This window comes from Pholcus phalangioides, unplaced genomic scaffold (assembly GCF_987345545.1).
Source record: "Pholcus phalangioides strain wild (caught in Gottingen) unplaced genomic scaffold, Ppha-v1.0 ptg000008l_1, whole genome shotgun sequence".
NCBI classification, from domain to species: domain Eukaryota; kingdom Metazoa; phylum Arthropoda; class Arachnida; order Araneae; family Pholcidae; genus Pholcus; species Pholcus phalangioides.
In genome coordinates this window covers 6,606,822-6,628,950 of record NW_028301601.1, presented here as the reverse complement: position 1 = coordinate 6,628,950, position 22,129 = coordinate 6,606,822, and the positions used below count along the sequence as shown (strand labels likewise).

The window sequence follows — 22,129 nt, the reverse complement described above, 5'->3', positions numbered from 1 at the left end:
TAATATACGCAAAAATAGGTCGATAGAGAACTTTTTAATGATGGTATTCGTGTTCAGCGAATCAACGTTATTCATAATCATATCGTCCTCCTCATGCTAGAAGCACGAATATGCAATGTCCTTGTGGGGGGGAAAAAGAACGTGGGAAATGACGTTTCGATGTTTAGTCTACCCACGTGCGGGGATGCCTGGAATGTTACGTTAAATGGAAAAGAGATTTTCCTAAAATTTTGTAACGTGTTCCAATATGGATGCACGTTCGTGTTTCAGGCAAAACTTACGTAACAAAATAAGGTATGCAATCAGCTGATTCGAAAAAAAAGCGAAAATTTGCATAGGGGCCGTTCAGGTATTACGTAAGCAAATTTTTCGCCATTTTTGACCCCCTTTCCCGTCAGAAGAATTTCGTCATCACTGCCCCCCTACCTCCTAACGCATATTGATGGGATCAGAAACGTACGCGGGAGGGGGACATAGGGGGCTCGTGCGTCTTTCCCCCCCCCCCTTCAGACGGAAAAAACTTTTTAAAAAAATTAAAATTTCTAAAGAAAATACCTTTATATGTTATTATAATCAATTTCTGTTAATTTGAATGCTATTTGGAAGATAAGAACTCAAAATTTTTCTTTAAAAAATTCATTGCGGCCCACCCTTTAAGCCATTTGTGGTAAACCCTTGACCCGTGGCCCTGAAGGTTATCTGATGTGGCTGGTCCCCCTCAAATCTAATTTTGTAAAACTGAACTAAGCGGCACATTTTCAAATCGCTTAAATGACCCGTGGCACAAGTCCAGAGCTTTTAAGTGGCCCGTGCCACATTTTCAAATCACTGAAGTAGGCATCAAAGATCACTTTCCCATTCAAAGATGAACTAAGTAACCCGTGACACAGTCACAGAACACTTAATCGATCCGTGGAACATTTAGAGATCCCTTGAGTGACATGTGGCACAGTTTTAGAGCACTTAAGTGGTCCCCACAGTGCGGTTCTACATCACTTCAGTTACCCGCGGAACATTCCCAGATTACTTAAATGATCCAAGCTTAAACATTGAAACGGCCCGGAAACATTTCAAGAGCACTTGAAGGATCCGTGAAACATTTAGAGATCATTAAAGTGGCTCTGTAGGGTATTATAGGTAGAATGTTAGTTCAGGTGCCCAATAACTACCGAAAGGTTTTTTTCCGGTTTTGGCGCACCGAATAAGATGCCATTAAGAATATTTCATATCTTCATAAAGGGGGAGGGGGGGGGGGTGGTTGATGACGTAAGCATCATCCAATCCCCCCCCCCTTCAACCCCCCTTGTCATCAAAAGTCAGCAAATCGGAAACCCTCATCGATGCTGACGTAATACGTGAATGACCCCATATTTATAATTATGACGTGAGAGGGGACGATATACAGTGGATCCCGCTTATAACGTTTTTCAAAAACCGCCATAAGAAAACGTTGTAAGTAGGAAAACGCTTTAAGCGGGAAATCTTTATGAGAATTGCTGAGAAATGGGACCAGGAAATAAGTCGTACTAAGCGGAGAAGCGTTCTAAATGGGAACTTTATAAGCGGAATAAAGTGCATTTACACGTCAGTCACACTTTTATTGTTGTCCACAGAGATACCTTTAATACCCATAAAGCCTTTCTTCGCATTTTACATAGTAACACCTCAAACACAAGAGCCATTAAACCGTTTTCATGGTGATATTCGTGTTCAGCAGATCAAAATCATTCGAAATTGTAGAATTTTCATGTCATGCGCAAATCCATTGTAATCCAGAAAATCATTATCTGTGCTCCTGTAGACTATTCTGTCATGCAAATTTATATAGATATACAGGGTGATTCAGAAAAAAATGGGGGGGGGAAACTTTGAGAGGTGATAGTACACAGCAATACAAATAAATATCATCAAAGAGTGCATGGATCTAACATGAAACGGTCTTGCGCGTTTCGAAACGGCCGCTCCGCAAACGTTAAAACGGCATTGCTATTGAAATTTATCTGGAGAAAAAAGAGCATCATGCATGCAGATAATGGGTGAATGATGAATACTTTCATTTGCAGCTCCGTAAATGAAATGCATGTCTGCTCTTTGAACATTACTGAAGTGCGCTATTCTCCCGTACGTTACGACTGTTAGAACGGTTGCACGCTGGAAAAACTTCAAAGGGCTGGCGTCTGAGCCTTTTATTCACTGTGACGCAGATATGCATACGGGTTTTCTTCTTCCCCGGGTTGCATTTGCATGCATGGTGTTCTTTTCCCCCCAATAAATTTCAACAGGAATGCCGTTTTAACGTTTGCGGAGCAGACGTTTCGAAACGCGCTAGCGCGAAAACGCACATCTGCATGGTTGCAATGCTGCTGCACCTAGTTTTGTATCGTAAATGTTCACACCCACACGTGTGTTAATTTCGCGATTGAGGTAGACCATAGTTTCCCAAACTTTTCATTCCATCGCCCCCTTCTCCAGAATTTTTTTTCCTCTCATCGCCCCCCAATTCAAGTAAACCCATAGGATCCTATGCTAAATCCGTAGCTTCTATCGCCCCCTTGGACCATTCCATCGCCCACCAGGGGGCGATATTGCCCACTTTGGGAAACACTGAGATAGACCCTCCTCACACGGGAGAAACAAAAGTCCGGCAACTGATAAGAGAAACAATTTCTAGAAGACGAGCACGTATATTGCTATAGAAGCTCTCACACGGGGGAAATTGGCGTATTGGCGACGAAATATCGAACGCGATTCAGTCACTTGGCGATTGTCATGCTAGTCACCGCCAACTTTTGTTGCGGAAATCGCCTCTAGCATTCCTTCATATCTTCGTCATTCGAATTTGGACCATGAGTGACCGAGCGTTGAATTCAAAATTTGTTGCTGAAATCGAAAAGCATCCAGAGTTATATAATTATCATCACAAAAAATGAGTAACTTTGCCTGGTTTTAATTTATACAAAAATTGCCACGTTTTTAAGACAAATAAATTCAATTGGTCGAATGGTCGACGCGTTTCGGCTCTTCAATGGAGAGCCGTCATCAGGACCTCGTGGTCAGAACTCACACGAATGAAGAGTGATGTTTACGTCTGGTCGCCCGAAGAGTTCGCCTTTGTATTTGCTGCGTCCGAGTGGTCTTTGGATGCGAATTGGGGAGCCATCTGTTGTAAAGTGTTGAAAGTTTTTTCACGACTGAGGTTAATAAAGCCTGTCCAAGCTGACGAAATAGGTGGTGTGTTTCTTCCATCATTAACGAGGAAATTCTGGCATGTTCTGATGAAGTATCCCTCGAGAAAATTCAATTCAGAATTGTGTGTTGCTTTTTTAAAAACAAATGCTTTGTCAAAATCAAAATAATGTGAATGTTGCCAGCAGTGTTGGGCAATAGCCGAATTATCCGTCCGTCCCTTCTCAACATGCTTTCGGTGTTCGAGAACTCGAATATTTAGATTTCTTCTAGTTTGGCCAATATATCCATTTTCACAATTCTTGCATGGGATGAAGTAGATACCAGATTCTTTGGAGGGTGAGATAGGATCTTTCAGATGGGAAAAGGTGAGTATATTTGTTGGCTGGAATATTGTATGGAAGTCAAATTTCTTGAAGATAGAAGAGATCATGAAACTTGAAGAAACGAATGGAAGAACAACGGTATTAGAAAAGTGTTTTGAGTCAGCTGGGAGCAGGTTCGTGGTGCATGTGTGGGTCATTTTTCTGAGGACCTTGTCGATGATAAAAGGTGAAAAACCCCGATTAGAAGCGATGTCATGAAGGATATTGAGTTCATTCTGGAGGGAGGCTGAATCACTGCAAAGTTTTAGTGCTCGATGAACACGATATCCCATGCAAGAATTGTGAAAATGGATATATTGGCCAAACTAGAAGAAATCTAAATATTCGAGTTCTCGAACACCGAAAGCATGTTGAGAAGGGACGGACGGATAATTCGGCTATTGCCCAACACTGCTGGCAACATTCACATCATTTTGATTTTGACAAAGCGTTTGTTTTTAAAAAAGCAACACACAATTCGGAATTGAATTTTCTCGAGGGATACTTCATCAGAACATGCCAGAATTTCCTCGTTAATGATGGAAGAAACACACCACCTATTTCGTCAGCTTGGACAGGCTTTATTAACCTCAGTCGTGAAAAAACTTTCAACACTTTACAACAGATGGCTCCCCAATTCGCATCCAAAGACCACTCGGACGCAGCAAATACAAAGGCGAACTCTTCGGACAACCAGACGTAAACATCACTCTTCATTCGTGTGAGTTCTGACCACGAGGTCCTGATGACGGCTCTCCATTGAAGAGCCGAAACGCGTCGACCATTCGACCAGTGTAATTTATTTGTCTTAAAAACGTGGCAATTTTTGTATAAATATAATTATCAGTTGAAAGGGTACGCGAAGAAAGAAGTCACCAAAAAAGTAAGGAATGAAATTGTGACAGAATTTCAGCTCACGGGTAAATACACAATTTCTTTATTTAAATTGATATCATTTTGAAATGCGCACATGTTAGACCATGTATTCTTTGATGACAATTGTTTGTGCTAGTGTGTGCTGTCACCTCTTAAAGTTTCCCCATCTTTTCTAAATCACCCTATATATATGTGTGTGTGTGCTCATTTAATAAAATTCCGAATGCACCCATCTTTCGGGAACGTTTCGACAGCTCCTTGAGATGGGAAGCGAGGTGTGTCCGGTCCCTCAATGCTCAATGTCCAGTGAATCAGAGAGACCCTTTCGATGTTTGAGATATGAAAGTGGATTAACGAAGTCATTCATGTTTTTATGTCGTCTTTTTCAAGGGTTTCTATCTTCTCCACATTTATGGCTGGAATCTGCGTCGACGAATTCAATCTCACTAAAATGGTCAAACAACGAAAGCAAAGCGAAAAATTTTTGTAAGTATCGAGAGTCTTTTAATAAATAGCACAAACAAAAAGTTGTTGCCCTGTATCTCCTGATGCCATCAAAAAAAGAAAATTCATTTTTATAAGTGTTCCACTGAGATATTTGAATTCGAATAAACGGAGGAAGGATGCGGAAAAAACAGCATTAAAATGGGGTTTTTTTGCATTTAGAGCTCTTTATTCCTAGCAAATTTTTCCCCCCGCTTTTTCTTCTTCTTTTTTTCTTTCCAGCTTTCTCCCGTTTTTCGAATTTGAATATCTCGGTTAATATTGAACTTAAAAACATTGAATTTTTTTGTTTTCATCAGGAAAGACAGGGCAAGAACTTTCTAATTGGGCTTTGGGGCACACGGGGACACTGTATAAAAAGTTATTTTTTTTCATTTTAATAACCATAATAACCCTTTAAAACATGAATGACGTATCTGAGTACTACACGTTTACTTAGAAAATTCTTCCAGTTGGAAGTATACCTTGAGGATCAACAGTTCGGCAGTGAAATGCCATATTCCCCGTTTTTGCTATACACCCTGTATGTGATTATATCTGTAAATGTATTTTTTCCCCATTCTTTTCATACATATATTGTTTTAGTTCAACTGCATCCTTTCCTTTGTTTTAAAGTCCAAACTGTCCAGTGCATTTAATGTGCATATTTTTCTTTTTTAGATCATATTTCTGCATTCTCAAATGCACCCTTTTTTTTTTTTAACTTTTTTGCATATTTTTCCTTTTTAAGTGTATTTTTTGAAAATTCCTTTTCCTTTTTCGGCACATTTAAATGCACTTTTTTCCGTTTTTACGTATATTTTACATTTTTAATGTCATACTACTTCGGCATTATATAATATCATTCTTATATGGATTTGTCTATGGATTTATTCTTCGCACATATATATGTGATTTCGTAGCATATATCGGTATTTTTAAGCGCAGATTTATATTTTTTGTGCATATTTAAGCGTTTTTCACTGCATATTTAATCGTTTTTCACTGCATATTTAATCGTTTTTCACTGCATATTTTGCCACTTTACAAGCGCATATAATCCAGGCTCTGTATTGATGATACTCATCGAGAAATCCCGAAATAAGCGTTGTTATGAATGTTTTTCAGCTTAACGTTTGGCCAGTCATATTGGTTTTTGGAAAACGTTAGAAGCGCGACCCACTGTACATAATTCCAAAATTAGCAATTTTTAGAAATTTTTTGTAGCAATCTATGCAGACTGAAAAAAACTATGATACTTTCACCATTAAAATTGCGCCGCAGCAAACTTGCCGTTATTCTTCTCTATATAACTTTTCTACTCATCACGATATTGGTAGCAGCGTCATCTCTTGAAGAAATTTGTGACTAATTAAAAAATTATGCATGGTTCTATAAATTTTATAATTGTTTGATGAAAATGCTGCAAACGGAGTGTTTTATCACGGATTATTTTATTTTTTAATTGTTTACTTCAAAATAATAGATTAGTCGATTTTCGGTCACATTGTATATATATAATAAAAAAATAGTTTTCTTTTAAATGTGAATATAACTCGAATTCTTATGCTCATATTTTTCTGCTGCTAGTGTATTTTCCACGCAGCCTTCCGTTTACGCGCGCTCCGGACACGGATTTGCGGAAAAATAACCGGCAACACTCCGTCACCAAGTGAATGAGTGATTATTAGAATGATGTGCTTTTGTTCGAATATTCCAGGACTAATGGCAGTATTAGGAATATATCATGATGAAAAAGAATGACGCCTGTTTATCGATTCACTCACGCTCAGTTTAAAAGCTATGCTTTTCAGTAATGGAAATCAAAAGCCTTGTATCCCAGTAATACATGCTGTAGGTATGAAGTAGACTTATGGAAACACGAAGAACATTCTCTCTGCAGTAAAATATGACCAATGTACAGGGGTTGGACAAAATAATTTGAACACCTGTGCAAAAAACAACACTCGAGGGAACCTGTTGTATACACCCGCCCTCTAGTGTGGAAGAGTTCCACTTAGTGGGCGATAACGTGCACACATCAGTCTAGTCGTAGCAGGGATAGCGTTCGGATGCAATTTATATTGGACCGTTAAAACTTCGTTATGGCTGACCTCACAGATTTCGAAAGAGGCATGAGCCACAGTAATGAAAACGGTCACCCTGATTGGTGTCGGGAGGAGTACTGTGTCGATGGTAATGACAGCCTGTGGCAAACAGGGAAAGGCATCATCTACCAAGCATAACAGTGGCCGAAAGTCGATGATGGCTTATAGACCCAGAAGGGTTTTGAAGCGGATTGTGTGGCCAGAAAGCACAAGATAACAGCATCCGAGATAACATCTGGGATGAACACACAGGAAGGTGTATCGACAAAAACTGTCCACCGTGAACTGCATGCAGCAAACATACAAAGTAGAGCGACTATTCCAAAATCATTGCTGACACCATGCAATGCCTTGAAACGACGAACATGGTGTCACGAACATAAGAATTGGACACAATAACAATGGTAGAATGTCATCTGGTCAGACGAATCGTCGTTCACATTATTCCAGATTAACGGACGTTTACGTTTGAAGAACGCCAGCGCAAGCTTATGATGTTTATTGTCTCCTTTTTACTGTTAAGCATGGAAGGGGATCAGTGATGCTGTGGGGCGTCATGTCTCACCGTGGTATCGGCCCACTTGTTGTCCTGGATGGGCGGGTTAAAGCATCGGTTTATGTCAGTATTCTGGCCGACCATCTTCATTCAATGATGTGGTTATATCAGTTCCCTGATTCTCGACCTGTGTTCCAAGATGTAATTCGCCCGTTTACACTGCTGGAATTGTCGGAGACTGTCTTGAGCACGATGATGAACTGCAACACCTCGTGTGGCCCGCTCAGTTCTCTGATCTTAATATAATTGAACCTTTGTGGGGTATTTTGGAGGCCAAACTGCGCAGTAGATTTCCACCTCCAAAGACATGTTCTGAACTAGTGACCTTTTTGCAGGAGGAGTAGCTACGTATTCCCGTGACTGTGGTGCATGACTTGTATTTGTCCATCCCACGACGGATACAAACTGTAATTAATGCAAAAGGAGGACCAACAGCCAATTAATAAAGATTTTGTCTCACTTCACAGATGTTAATATTATTTTGTCCAACCCCTGTAAGTGAAAACTATGTAGTGATCTAAAAGTGATATCGCTCTTGTTTGGGCTTCTGTGTCTTTCTCTGCGCGTGGGATAGTAAAGCCACAGTAGGTCACTAAGAAAGAAAATATTGGCCTAAACGAAATGTCTTCATTCTAGGAGAAAATAACGTTCATCATAATCCTCTTGTTGATCCATCCATCCGATGTTTTGCTGCCACCGCTTCACATTAAATTGGGCTGATAAAAAATTCTGATGGCTATTTACAAATCTGGGCCAGGTTTCTCATACTTGAAAGAAAAATTCCCAAAATTGAGGCAAAACTGAAAGAAAAAATCTTTGTAAGCCCTTAAATAAGGAGATTATTGAGTGATTGTGAATTGGGAAATTATTGATGAAGGGATTGTTAGGGGAACCATAAAGAGGAAAATTACCACCAGCTTATTCAAGACTTGTTCTGTTTGTATAAGGATCTTGGATGTCGAATGTCTCTGAAATCACATTTCCTACATTGACATTTGGGTTTTTTCCCTTGAAAGCACATATTAGTTATAATTTGCCTTTGAAATTCTTTTTTTTTTTGGCATTTTTAATGGCAGCTTTACATGTTTATGACATTTTTTTTGTCTTTTTTGCCTTTTACAATGTTTTTGCCAATGATTTGCGATGTCTCGTAAGGATTCCTATTTACTGTATTTTAATCGAGAATATGTGGTCAGCCTAGGTATAGATCATATTGCTAATTTTATACCGGATCATCTTCCGCAGGTCGTATAAAACACATTGGTGGGCCGCAATTGACCAGCGGCCGGAGGTTGTGCTCTTCTGTTTCACATGATAAAATTTATTAAAGGAAAATCTCAATTTTCCTTTTATACATTTGTTCTTTGAGTTTCCATTTCCAGTTAGAAACGGTATTATAAGACATAGGTATTTAATAGAATAGACTTTTTTCTGAATTTTGTAAAATTTGGCAATGGTTATTTTGATATATTAGTAAAAATCATATGCTGTGTTGTTGTAATTTTAATCATTGGAGATTTCAATCGTAGATTACAGAGTGAGTTACCGAGTCGTCGATGGCATATGGAAAGAGAAATTGGTGAAAAACCGTGATCAGTCAAGTCTAGTGATTGGCGATCTCCAGGAAGGGACTGAATACGAAGTCTTCATCCAGACGGTCAGCGGCTTGGAGCAGAGTATTCCATCGCCAACCGTCAACGTGAGGACTGTCTCAGGTAAAAATAACCAAAAGCGTTCCGTAGCCTCGTCCATTTTACAACGATAAATTAGAGCAGGGGTTCTTATCCTATTGGTCGCGACCCAAATTTGGCTCGCAGGGGGGGGGGAGGGGGGTTCCGAGAGTGGTCGTACGATTCGACTTACAGCCGGGGATTCTTGAGAGTTATGGATCACGACCCAAACTTCATTAGCCGGGAGCTTTCGAGACAGGTGTACAAATCCACCTACGGCCCGGGGCTCTTGACCTTATGGATCATGACCCAAACTTGATTTCCAGCGGCTTCAGAGATGAGTCGTACAAAACCACCAATAGTCAGGGGAACTTGAGCTATGGGTCATGACCCAAACTTAATTCGCTGAGGATTTCGAGACGTTTCACATAAATTCACTAATAGCCAAGAACTCTTGAGGTATAGATCGCGACCTAAACTTCATTCAAAAGGGCATCCGAGAGGACTCGTACCAATCCACTTGAAACAAGGGATTCTTGATCTATCATTCACGACCCAGCCTTGATTCGGTGTGGCTTCCTAGATGGATCGTACAAATCCACTTATAGTCCTGTTATAAATGCATTTATTGCGTCACTGTTTCACTAATTTCGAAAAACAAGCAGTCCCATGGGTCGCGAAGCTCAACTTGCTGTTGATTTTGGGTCACTGCTGAGAAAAGGTTAAGAACCCCTCTGTATTGAAGGAATTGGTAAAACATTAGTATTGAAGCAGGGTCGCCATTTCCTTGACGTGGAGCCCAGGGCGAAGATAACAACGGAGAGAGACGACTTAATAACTTCGGGGCCCCACTTAGCCCTGATTTTATATATTTTAAGAGGGTGGAGAATCGGTTTTCAAAAATTTACACATCATTACAGAATGTGCTGAAAAATATCAATATAAAAGAAATGTGAACACAACAATTAAATGTAAGTTGCAACAAAAATTGATGAAAAGTTCAAAGTGCTGAAATGAATAAAAAAAATTGAAATTAATGAAAGGAAAATTTTTAAAACTAATGAAAAGTAGGACGTAATGAAAAAAAATTGTCTGAGGACAATGAAAATTTTGAATCGTCGAAATGGGAAAAATAATTGAGAAAAATATTCCCAGAATTTTAATGAAAGTTCAGAATTTATAAAAGAAATAACTCAAGAATTAATGCAAGAAATAACTCCAGAATTAATGCAATAAATAACTCCGGAATAATTGTAAGAAATAGTTCTGGATGTGTGAAAATTCAGGATTCCAGAATGCATGGAAGAAATAGCTCTGATTTCAAAATTGTGTAAGTTCAGAGTTTATGAAATAAATAACTCCAAAATTGATAAAAGAGATAAGAACTCATGAAAGAAATAATCCCAGAATAGGCGAAAGTTCAGAATTCCAGAATTGGTGAAAATTTAGAATTGCAGAGTTCATAAAGAAAATTCTTCCAAGTTCAAAATTAATGATAGAAACAATTCCAGAACATAGATGAAAGTTCGGAATTAATGGAAGAAATAATTCTACAATTAACGAACGCAATAATTTTAGAATAATGAAATTTCGAAATTTCAGAATTGCAAAATTTCAGAAGTTATGTGAAAGAAATAATTCCAGAATATCATATCTGATGATCAGACACCCTGTTTACTACAAAAAAATGTATTTGATGCATATTTTTTTCACGTTTTAGACCGGGAGGGTGTCCCTCAAAAAGTTGGGTCCCTTGCGACCACACCTGTCGCACTCTCTTAGGGGCGGATTTGTATTGAAGGACCATTAAACGCAAACTTTAGTATGTTTCTTACATAGAGTGCACACTGGAGTGGTACTGCAAGTGATGCAAAACGCAACTCGACGTGGATTGTTAAAAAAAAAAAAACAGCTCTTAAACTCAGGTTTTTAACCAATCCGTGTCGAGCTGTATTACGTATCGCTTTGTAGTATCGCACCAGCGTGGCTCGTGTGTTGTCTCACTTTTTCTGTTTCCAGATCCAAGCTCACTGCGCTCATCGATGCCCAAGGACGATGACGCCCACCAAACGGCAGTGCTACAGCACAGCAGTAGTGGTGGCACATCCACGACTGCAACCCTAATAATCTCGCTCAGCATCGTGATTTCGGCCGTGATCATCGTTTGCATCGTCGCCGCGGCCTGTGTGTACATCGTAAGGGTTAGGACCCGTACTCAGTACAAGACCGAAGATAACTGTTCTAGACGTAAATGTATTTCATGTTTAGTATCCACAAGTTTTCTCATCACGTATCTAGTTCCGGATAGTTCTAGAAAATTTCTCGACATACAGGGTGGCCATAAAATAACTTTGCCAATATACGAGTTCCTAGCAGCAGCAAAAACCAACTAATGCGAATGAATTCGAGATATAGGTGTTTCGAAGCATGCGCTCGAGAATGAGAGGGGGGAGAAAAAATACCTGGCTCTCACGTGGTTACTGTTACAACAACGAAATTTAAAAAAAATTCAAATAGCAACACTCATTTCCATACACTGCAAATAATCAACGCAGTAAAAGACCATAAATGGCGTTCAAATGGTACCTGTAGCACCATAAACACCGGCACTAGATGCAGACAAAGAAACGTGTGGAAACAACCAATGCAGACCGCATATATTACTGCCCATAGATATAATAAAACACATATAATATAAATTAATCTTATGCCTATGTTCCTGCCGAAGGAAGACCCCCCTCCCACCAAGAGGTTAGCACAGGGGTAGCCAACCCGCTGCACGCGTGTCACAATCGGCACACCGTGGTGTCAGGAGTGGCACGCGAATGCTTTTCAAAAATTAAAGAAATTCTATTCCATTTTTTGATCAAAGAAAATCTCTCCAACTTTTAAACAATCCTTTTCTTATGAATGGTGGTCTCGTAGGCTGCCAAACCTATATTTAGTACGGTAGGCACTATTAAAATAAGCTTAGTTGGTGGACATCCCATGCGTACGAGATTCAGAATCATCCACATGGGGAGACATGCATTGCATAATGCAATCACATTGTATGTTCATGAATTCTTGTGGAGTAGGAAGGAGGGCTAAGTTCTCTTACAAAGTTTATTGGGGAAGTGGAAATACCCCGAGTCCTCAGGTACCGGTGTCTATGCCAAACAGGGTGTAGGTAAGATGAAATTCCACCGAAAAACTTTCAAACGCAATCTGGATTGCGATAATCGAATTTGTGACTCAAAAACAATTTTGAACTCAAAAGAGTGACAAACTGAACATTTTTCGAAAAAAAGTAGACAATCGGGTGAGACAAAAGACGATCGCATCGGGCCGTAAAGCTGGACATTTTTAAATCGATTACGCAATAAATTTAACTATAACTGCTTCAAAAGGCCAGAATTTGCAGTCCAGTCGATCTATTGATGAAAAATACGTCGATTTACCAACAGACACATAAGTCTTACACATCACATCATCCTTAAATGGGGCCCTTGATTTTTGACAGACTGAGATTTTTAGTTGACTCCATATATTAATTTTGAAGAAAATCTATAGTTTTAAATATTGGAAAAATATAAGACCAATACCTAATGCTTCAGAGCACTGTTAGCCTTTTCCCATGAACTGGCGAGGGACAAGTATCAGACATAATTTTGTTCTGCATGTGTGTCTCATTAACATGAGGCTCCCTATCCACCTGAATACCCAGTGGGCCTATGCAGCACTTCCCAGAGATAGAAGGCCTCTGCAGCGTTTGCTATAAACGTCATTCAGACTACCTATAGCAAGTTTGCCACATTTTCAAACACAGCATCCTATTTTATTTCTTCTTATTTTGGCGAATTCTGAGCCGGATCATTTCTTTTCTTCAAACATCGTTTCTTCTAAACGATGATACTGGCATGAAAATTTTTCCCCTGAATATTCTGAGGGAAAATGGACTACTTACTGAAGTCACAAGCAGACCGCGGAGGCCTTCTATCTCTAGGAGGTGCTGGCTTATGTCCATGCGTTAAGATGGTCCCGCACTCTGGAATTTCCTCGGATATAGTCTTTGACTTACCTAAATTCCGAGTCTTTCAGAGCGTTCCATACATTTATTTTTGGTGGATGTGTAAGCAAAAGTGAGTTACTAAGAATGATCCCTATCCTATCTCTCTCGTGTGTGTGGGTGGGAGCGAGCGACATACATAAAAAATCAAAGAGGGCCGCAAAACTGTTCTTGCACCGGGCCGCTAAATGTAGAATGGGTCTAGCCTTGCTTGTGAGTCCCAAGCGTATACTGTTTTATATAAACACCTGTATCTCGAATTTCAATTCTCATTCGCTGATTTTTGCGGCCGCTAGGGGCTCGGACATCAGCAAACTTATTTTATGACCACCCTGTATATAATATAATACATAAAATGTTGGTGTTTTTTTCCAACTCTTCTAGGTCTCTCGGTACAACGTTCGGCTTCCGAAATCGGCAGGATGTCGCAGTCGGCATCAAACTTCCGTTACGTCGACGTCAACGCTCGTCCACTGCTGTGGTGCTCAACCCCGGCACCTCCGGCTAATGACTATCCCTCCCCTTACGCCACGCTGCCCTTGAGAGGTACTCCACTGTCCAAGAGATGGCAGAGCGAAGGAGACGGTCTAACCCCTGCACATTCTGAAAGAAGTGAATCCATCGTCAATCAGGTACCACCATAACTTTATTTCTTTCGATTTCATGCGTCTGCGCGCGTCCTCTGCAGAGGCGTATGTGTAGGGACGCTGAGGGGTTATTGCTCAGGGCGGCAGGTTCGAAAGGGCAGCAAATTTGAGGAGTGACTGGTTAAGAAAATCAGTGGAATGGGAAAGAGCGTCAAATTTTTATAGCCTGCAGGCGGTAAAAACCATAATTCCCTCTCTGGCTACGTAACCCGAGGGACTAGGTCACTGAGTGGTTAAAAAAGTGAAATATCCCTACAACGGGTGCAAGCATGTGAGTAACCGAAAGAGTGACCTAATGGACAAGAGGCGAAGTCATTTGTCGCACCACGGTCATTTTCTGCACACGAAGGTTAATTAGACCAGGACCTGCAATTTATTGGTGATTCCGAACGGCCGCTTCTTTTAATACTTATCGAAAGGTTGGTGCGCTAACCCTTTGATGTAGGACTCACTGCGGTAGCAATTTTTTTCTGTGGTCATGTCGCCGTTTCCGTTGTGCCCCTGCGACACGGACCGTTTCTGACAAGGGCGAACCAGTTATCGAACTCGTGACACCTATAAACATCCTTTGGTTCTTCGGGCAAATAGTATCTTATCAACCTGAGCTACCACACCCAAGTGACGAAGTGACCTAAAGTGTGACATAAAGATCAAAGGACCAGATCAGTGAGTGACTAAAAGAGCGACGTACAACGGGTACAACCATGTGATTGAGTGACAGCGAGTGCCCAAAAGTGTGACATAAAAATCAAGGGACCAGATTAGTGAGTGACTAAAAAGGCGACGTACAACGGGTACAACCATCTGATTGACCAAAACAGCGTGTACGCGCGTCAATGATCAAAAGAATGGCCTACAACCGGTACAAGCATGAGAGTGATCTCCTCCTTCTAAACAGAACATGGTCCGCCGAGCGAGAGACCAAAAGCGTGATGCAGAGGTTGTGTAAGCATGTGAGTGGCCAAAACAGTATAAAAGAATGTGAATGACCAGAAGAATAACTCAGAGAGAGAGAGAGAGAGAGAGGGACTAGGTCAGCGAGCGACCTAGAGAGTGATTTAGTATAGAAGGAAGTAGGTCATTGAATATGATTAAAAGAGTGACCTGGAGAGTATGCAAGCATATGAGTGAACGAAGCGGTGTTCGAGCTTGTTAATGACCAGAAGAGTGACCTAGAGCAGCGGTTCTCAACCGATGCTCCGTGTGCACTTCTTAGGGGCTCCGCGGTGACGGGGGGGCCGCTGTGGTGGTCGAGTGGTTATAGTGCCGGACTCGTGATGCGAGGATCCGGGTTCGAACCCCACAGTGGTGGTCGGCTGAAGTTGGTTTTCTGTGGTTCCCAACTTCAAGGCGCAAATGCGAGCCGATCTCCCCGTTAAAAAGTCTCGCCACAGAGAGCAACAGTCCTACAACGGTAAATCATTCAACCATAACACTTCACTCATAGTTAGAAAAACTGGGGGCAGATGACAGTACTACACATAACAAGCATTACACAGAAACAAACTTTACGTCAGGTTGCACTACACGTACACGCACATTCCCGCATGTACCGATTCGTTGGGGGGTTCCGCGGGGGGGGGGTGCATGTGTGGTATAGCAGTAGTAGGTAGGGGCTCGGGGATCCATGATGTTCTTAAGTCAGCCACCTTGTTGGGCAATTTGCCTGTTGTGGCGTTGTATTTGTATTTGTATAAGGAAAATAAAATAAATAAGTATATTTGATAGATCTATATAAAATGAAAAAAAGAGGCCTACAGGGTTTCACCATAAAAATTATATACAAAAAGGGCTCCTTGAGTCAAACAGGACTCCCATATAAAAGTTATGTACTGAAAAGGGTTCCGCGAGTCAAAAAAAAGGTTGAGAACCGCTGATCTAAGTTGTTCTTGAAACGCGGATGTGTATCCCTTTTTGGAGCACACGTTACAAAACATCTTAGGAAAATTGCTTCCATAGAGTAACATGGCTATAGAATCCATTCAAATGCCATTTCCCACGGTTTTTTTTTTTTTTTTTTGCGAGGACATTGCACACATTCGTGATTCTGGCATGACGTAGCCGATATATTGATTATTGTACACAGTGCAGTCTTAACGCATGGGCCCACCCGGGCACGGCCCGGGGGCCTCAAGAGAAGAGGGGCCTCACAAAAACGAGATCCGGTTGAAATTTTCTAGGATTTACCATGTAGGGCGTCCGAAAAACCACTTGGCCCAGGGGCCCATGATACTCTTAAGACGGCCTTGTTTGTACAAGCAGAATTTGACAAAATTACATTACAAACAAATTACAGTATGATACATGGTAACTATAGCTCAGCTGAATAAGGGCATTCTTTAGTTTTGACATATTTTTTAATAAAAACTTCTTATTTGTAAGTTTTTATTTTGGACCCCAACTTCACCTCAGTTCATTGACACGACCCACAGTTTGCGCACCACTGTGATTTGCTCTTACCATAGTTGAATAACAATGTGTTTCTCAACAAATGAATTACTTTCTCGCTCATTATTGAGCAACGGAATCTCTTAAAAATACATTTTGGAGGTGTTGAAACGTCTGTTGAAAACCATTCGTGTTGGAGATTCCATTCCGGTAAGACGTGTGTTTGCGTCTAACCTCGAAGGAAGGCCTCTGTATGAGGCTTAATCTAGATTCAGGTAAGAATCACAGTTTTTAGGGCTTCGGGTCGTGGGCATTGACACGGTTAGGTAGCTCTGGGAAGGGTTCCCAATGTCTTCGTTTGATGTTTTTGTGGTTCGTTGTTCTTCCTCCCCTGTTAGTTTGGCTTAGCTCTGTGGACCAGAGAGGTACCGGGCATCGTGGCCCCCGGCAGTTTGAGTGAGCGAACCCTTTGCGTTCGTCCTCTCTGCATTTGGAGGTCAGTTGCTCAGCCACTTACACTCAACATCGTCGTGGCAATGGTATCACTGGCTCGTTGTTTCGAGTCACTGTGCCAATGGTGCCGGGTTTTGAGGTGGTGGGCTAAGGGTTCGCAGAGCTGAGCAGAGAGAGAGAGAGAGAGAAACCGTTTCACATTCAAGACTACTACAGTCAAACTTAGGTATGTACACTAAACCACTGTGGTGGTCGAATGCGAGAACCCGGGTTCGAACTCTACCGTCACCACAGTGGTGGTGAAGTTGAACCATCTGAAGTTGGTTTTCTGTGGTTCCCGTAAAATTTTCATCGGGATGGATAGGATTGACTACATGAGTTATCAATACACCGTCAATCGATTGCTTCGACAAGAGGACACTAGTACCGTTTAAACTGTCTGAGCGGAATGGGGTGCTCCACCCCTCTGGCATGCAATCCTTGATCGATCAAACTTTTGATTACTCCTGTGATATGATTTTACACAACTTTCTATAATTTATTATTGGTGCCCCATATCTAGTCACTTCGCGCGAACTGGCCGGGTTCAGGCTTTGATAGTAACATATATATACAAGGTTGTGCACCCCTACATTAGAATGTTCGTTAGCCGAATCCGTATTTGCAGTAAAACCCCTCATAACGGACAGCCCTCTTTTACGACCAAATAATAATATGTCCCCCCCCCCTTGTATAATAAAACTATGCTTTTTAAACCGTTGATTTATAACCCTCTTTTACGAACAATTTTTTTTCCCCCATCGGCGTTCGCGAAAGGGAGGTTTCAGCGTATTAGCCAAGGTAGGAAAAATGCCGAAAAGAAATCTTCGAGATAGCCGAAAAATTCGTAAGTCGAAGCGTTCGTTAGCCGAGTTATCACCAAACATAACAATTTCAACCAATAAAAACCAAAAAGAATCTCTCTCTCTCTCCGAGTACATCAACTAAGCCAACTCATCAAACGTTGAACCGGGCCACAATCACCATCATTATTAAGGTATCGATAACACACGATATCACTCTCTCATCCAGCACATTAACGAAAAGCATCGAAAACTAATCATTATGACCGCTAATCCGATTCATCTTACTATTTAACCACTAACGCTGCTAATTACCCAATTTTTACGCAGATAATTGCGCATTTATTTTACGGAGAGGACCTGTTCATATTAACCATAACCACATTCTCTTCCCAATGTGGAGTAAAATCGAAACTTATCAACACTGCTAAGCCGAAAGTTAATCACGTGAGAGATTAGTAATTAGCGCATCATTGATTTTTATTGAGCGAAAATATTGAAGTAATATTGAAAAATTATGCAAATCAGTCATTATTGAAGAATATCTTATATCCTCGATTCATGGGAAAATTCGCCGACAGCAATTCATCTCGCCACGCACTTCACCAATATCAAAATTTCACGGACAAACAGTTCGTCATGAGTGAGAGAGTGATTGAGCGATTGAGCAAGTAAGTGAATATGTGAGCCAGTGAATGAATGCGTGAGCGAGTGATTGAGCAAGTAAGTGAATATGTGAGCGAGTGATCGAGCAAGTAAGAGTGAATGTGTGAGCGAGTGATTGAGCAAGCAAGTGAATGAATATGTGAGCGAGTGATCGAGCAAGTAAGAGTGAATGTGTGAGCGAGTGAGGGACCGAATGAGTTGGTGAATCAGCCAGTGAACAAGCTAGTAAGTCACTAAAGTGTTCATGTGCGCACCAGCTCACTCACTCGCTCACCTGCCCACTCACTTGCTCAGCACTCCTTCGCTTATTCTTATTTCTCATTAACCGTCACTCCCGTCAGTTTCTGTTATCCGTCATCGTTTTAAAAAAAAAATGCGTGAGTATCAACACAAACAAACAGACATCTTTAAAATTGTCCACGGATTACTTTTACACCCTACTGCAGCGGTTCTCAACCGCTGCTCCGCGGAGCCGTTGGGGCTCCTTGTGCGCTCCTCAAGGGCTCCGCGGCCACTCGAGGAAAATATAAAAACACAGTTATATTTGAAGAAAAAAAAAATTATAATTATATATATACTTTAGAATAATAAAAATAAATCAGTAATTTTTTGCTAAATAAGTAAAAAATAGGTCTACGGGGCTGCGCCATAGAAATTTGCCAAAAAAGGGCTCCGCGCGTCAAAAAAGGTTGAGAACCGCTGACCTAGAACTCCATCGGGACCCAGAGATGCGCTGGTGGAAAGAGAGGAAATAATGGACTGGTGGTCGGCTGAAATTGGTTTTCTGTGGTTCCCAACTTCAAGGCGCAAATGCGAGCCGATCGCCCGTTAAAAAGTCTCGCCACAGAGAGCAACAGTCTTACAACGATAAATCATTCAATCATAACACTTCACTCATAGTTAGAAAAACTGGTGGCAGATGGCAGCACTACACATATCAAGCATTACAGAGAAACAGAAAAAACTTCACGTCAGGTTTCACTACATGTACACGCACATTCCCGCATGTACCGATTCATTGGGGGTTCCGCGGGGGGGGGGGGTTGTGTGGGCGGGGTGCATGTGTGGTGTAGCAGTAGTAGGTAGGGCCTCCAAAAAAATGGCTCGGGGATCCATGATGTTCTTAAGTCAGCCACCTCGTTGGGCAATTTGCCTGTTGTGGCGCTGTATTTGTATAAAGTCAGGCAAATTGTTTGGGTATCGAACATGTCATTAAAAAACGGATGGTCTACTGCGAGGTCACTGGAGGAACGGTAATAGCCCTGTCCAACAGGACTGTGGGAGCGAGAAAAGATGTCAATAAATATAAGCCTTATCAAGGTCTTCAGATATTGGTGAGTCGTGCAAAGACAGCACAGGGATACTCCTGGTCGCACAAAGTCTATGGCGGACATCTTTATAAAAATAGTTGCGATCATGATTCGCGCAAAGTTTTTGAAGATGCAAACGCTCTCCATACTGCACATGGTCTGAGTATATCCGTGACATATTTAGGAACCAGGTCAGTGAGCTTTCAAAAAAGTGATTTGGAAAGTGCACATCGTAATGGCGTAGAGAGTGTGTCAGCATGGAAAGATTGAAAGTGTTTCCGGAAACCGCGTTGTTCAGCACCAAGAACGTTTATTTCTTTAGTGATGTTAACCAGACGAATTGCCACACGCAATCCTTTGAAAAAGCTTTCCAAGAGAGGTGAGGAAGGACGCCAAGTGTTCATACCCTAGTAAAAGGTACGAACATACTTACAATTTTTTCCTGGGCTTGGTTCGTTCTGGACTGGAGTGTGCCGCCAGGTTTTGGAGATTATACATACTTACCGAGGGACATTGACTTGGTCGGGGAAGTGCAGAGAAGAGACTCGCGTGCTCTTGAGGCACACAGGGCTTAAACTATGAAGAGAGACTTGATTTTTTCAAAATGTTTACATTGTAAGAGCGCAGGTGTTATGAGCGCAGGCTTTATGTTTAGCGAAGGAGGATATGATAGAAGTGTTCAAAATTTTCAACGGGATGGATAGGATTGACTATAAATCATTAATACGCCGTCAGTCGACTGCTTCGATAAGGGGACACCAGTATCGATTGATAAGGGACAATTCTAGGTTGTGGTGTCGCAGGAGTTTTTCTGTAGTAGGGTTGTGAATAAATGGAATAGCTTCCCCTCCCCTCCTCACGGAGGCATTAAATTCCTAAGCATATTAGGAATTTAATGTATAGTATTCAATTCGGCATTAAATACGATAAGCATATTGAGGTAAATCGAGAAGCTATCTATACTTATATAGACGAGACAACCACAAATATTTTTTATGTGCAGCATGTATCATAATTATATCATAATTATTGGTTTTTTATTGCTCTTATTGGGTTGCTGTGTTTTTGATATACAGTCGAATCCCGTTATAACAAACTCCAAGAGACCGGAGAAATCACTTCGTTATAAAGGAATTTCAGGTTGTTTGCATTGTTCCTATGTAAACTTTTTTTAGGTATTAGAAAAGTGTTCGTTAAAACGAGATTTTCACTGTAACGGTATTCGTTAAAACGGGATTCAACTGTAGTTTATGTATATATTCGGCGTCAATACTTTTTATGGGCATCTTTTTTTTCAGCTACCTCGTTGTGCATTTTCTCTGCTGTGACCTTTGTATTTGTGTAAAGGAAAATGGTGCGATTTATGTTATGTTTGTTGCTCTTTTCAGAGGTTAGACCAAGTCGACGAAAAGACACCGAGTTGCCATGATTGAAGATATGATATAACCACGATTGATAAGAAAGCATTGGATAATCAGAGAACAGATCTCAAGACAACAGATCTTCACGACTGTTTTCTTTCTTTCTTTTGGAATGGATTTGCATCTCGTTGCGAATTTCTATTGGTTGATAGCATGTGCTTTTGTCACGTGCTCAAGCGTACCCAGACTGTTGGAAATTGAATGTACATAGATTGATTGTAAATACACATTTCTTTTCACGTCATTGTAAATACGTCTCCCTTTTTGTGTGAAGTATTCCAGTTTTTCATCTGATCATAATGCTTTCGTTTTGCTTTTTATCCAATGTAACCCTTTACTAATGTATGGCCCTTTACTATGGTATATGTAGAGAAGATTCAAATATGGGCCGCTTTTTTAATTTTGAGGTATGGACAACTACATGTACATCTTTTACAAGATTTTATTATTTTAATACAACCTAAAACACGCATGCTCAACCTATGGCCAACGGGGGCAACTGTGGCCCACGAAGTCATCCAATGTGGCACGTGACCTAAAACCGTGCTTTTCAAAAAATTAACTCAATAAAAAAAATCACTTCAATGACCGTGACACATTTCTAAATCCCTTGAGCAACCCAAAGCTCTTCCAGTCCAGACCCAGAGCACATTTCGAGATCACACAGCTCTTCTAGATAGTAAGAGCATCCCCCCCCCTCCGAGAATGTCCCTTTGATGTAGGTAAGATGGCCTTATATGAATATGAACTTTTCATATGACTGTAGCTAAATAAACAGAAATAATTGCAGATTATAAAAGAATAGTTACCAAAGATAATTTTTTGTATGATTTAAAAAAGTGCTTTCAGGTGCAATGAAACGCCGAGCAATAAAAAGACGTGTGACAGGTAGAAAATTGTCTACTGGCCCATATTTAAACCAGCAGTATGATCAACTTTTACGGAGAAACAGCTCTCACCAGTTAACGATATTTCTTGGTCTAGGAAGGTTATCTAAACGTAGCTTATCATCTTATCAGTACCATGGTACCATGGTATATAGCAACAAAGCATGTTGTAATTAGTTATTAATATGAACAGACAATCAAAGTGAATGCCTGATGAAGTGCC

At 40.8% G+C, this 22,129-nt stretch overlaps 1 protein-coding gene across 3 annotated transcripts in view; it reads left to right on the top strand.

Moving 5' to 3' along the window:
* LOC149083569 (cell adhesion molecule DSCAM-like) overlaps window positions 1-21,270 on the top strand; it is an 85,859-nt gene extending 64,589 nt beyond the window's left edge. The window contains exons 11-15 of one of the 3 annotated variants that reach the window (XM_089234091.1): window positions 4,818-4,913; window positions 9,104-9,289; window positions 11,264-11,491; window positions 13,677-13,924; window positions 20,987-21,270. In XM_089234091.1, coding sequence (XP_089090217.1) covers window positions 4,818-4,913; window positions 9,104-9,289; window positions 11,264-11,491; window positions 13,677-13,924; window positions 20,987-21,031 — 803 coding nt within the window. In that variant the 3' untranslated portion in view covers window positions 21,032-21,270. Of the gene's footprint in view, window positions 1-4,817; window positions 4,914-9,103; window positions 9,290-11,263; window positions 11,507-13,676; window positions 13,925-20,986 lie in introns of all 3 variants that reach the window. The other 2 variants (XM_089234090.1, XM_089234089.1) reach the window with 2 other exon arrangements.
* The last annotated feature ends 859 nt before the right edge of the window (window positions 21,271-22,129 follow it).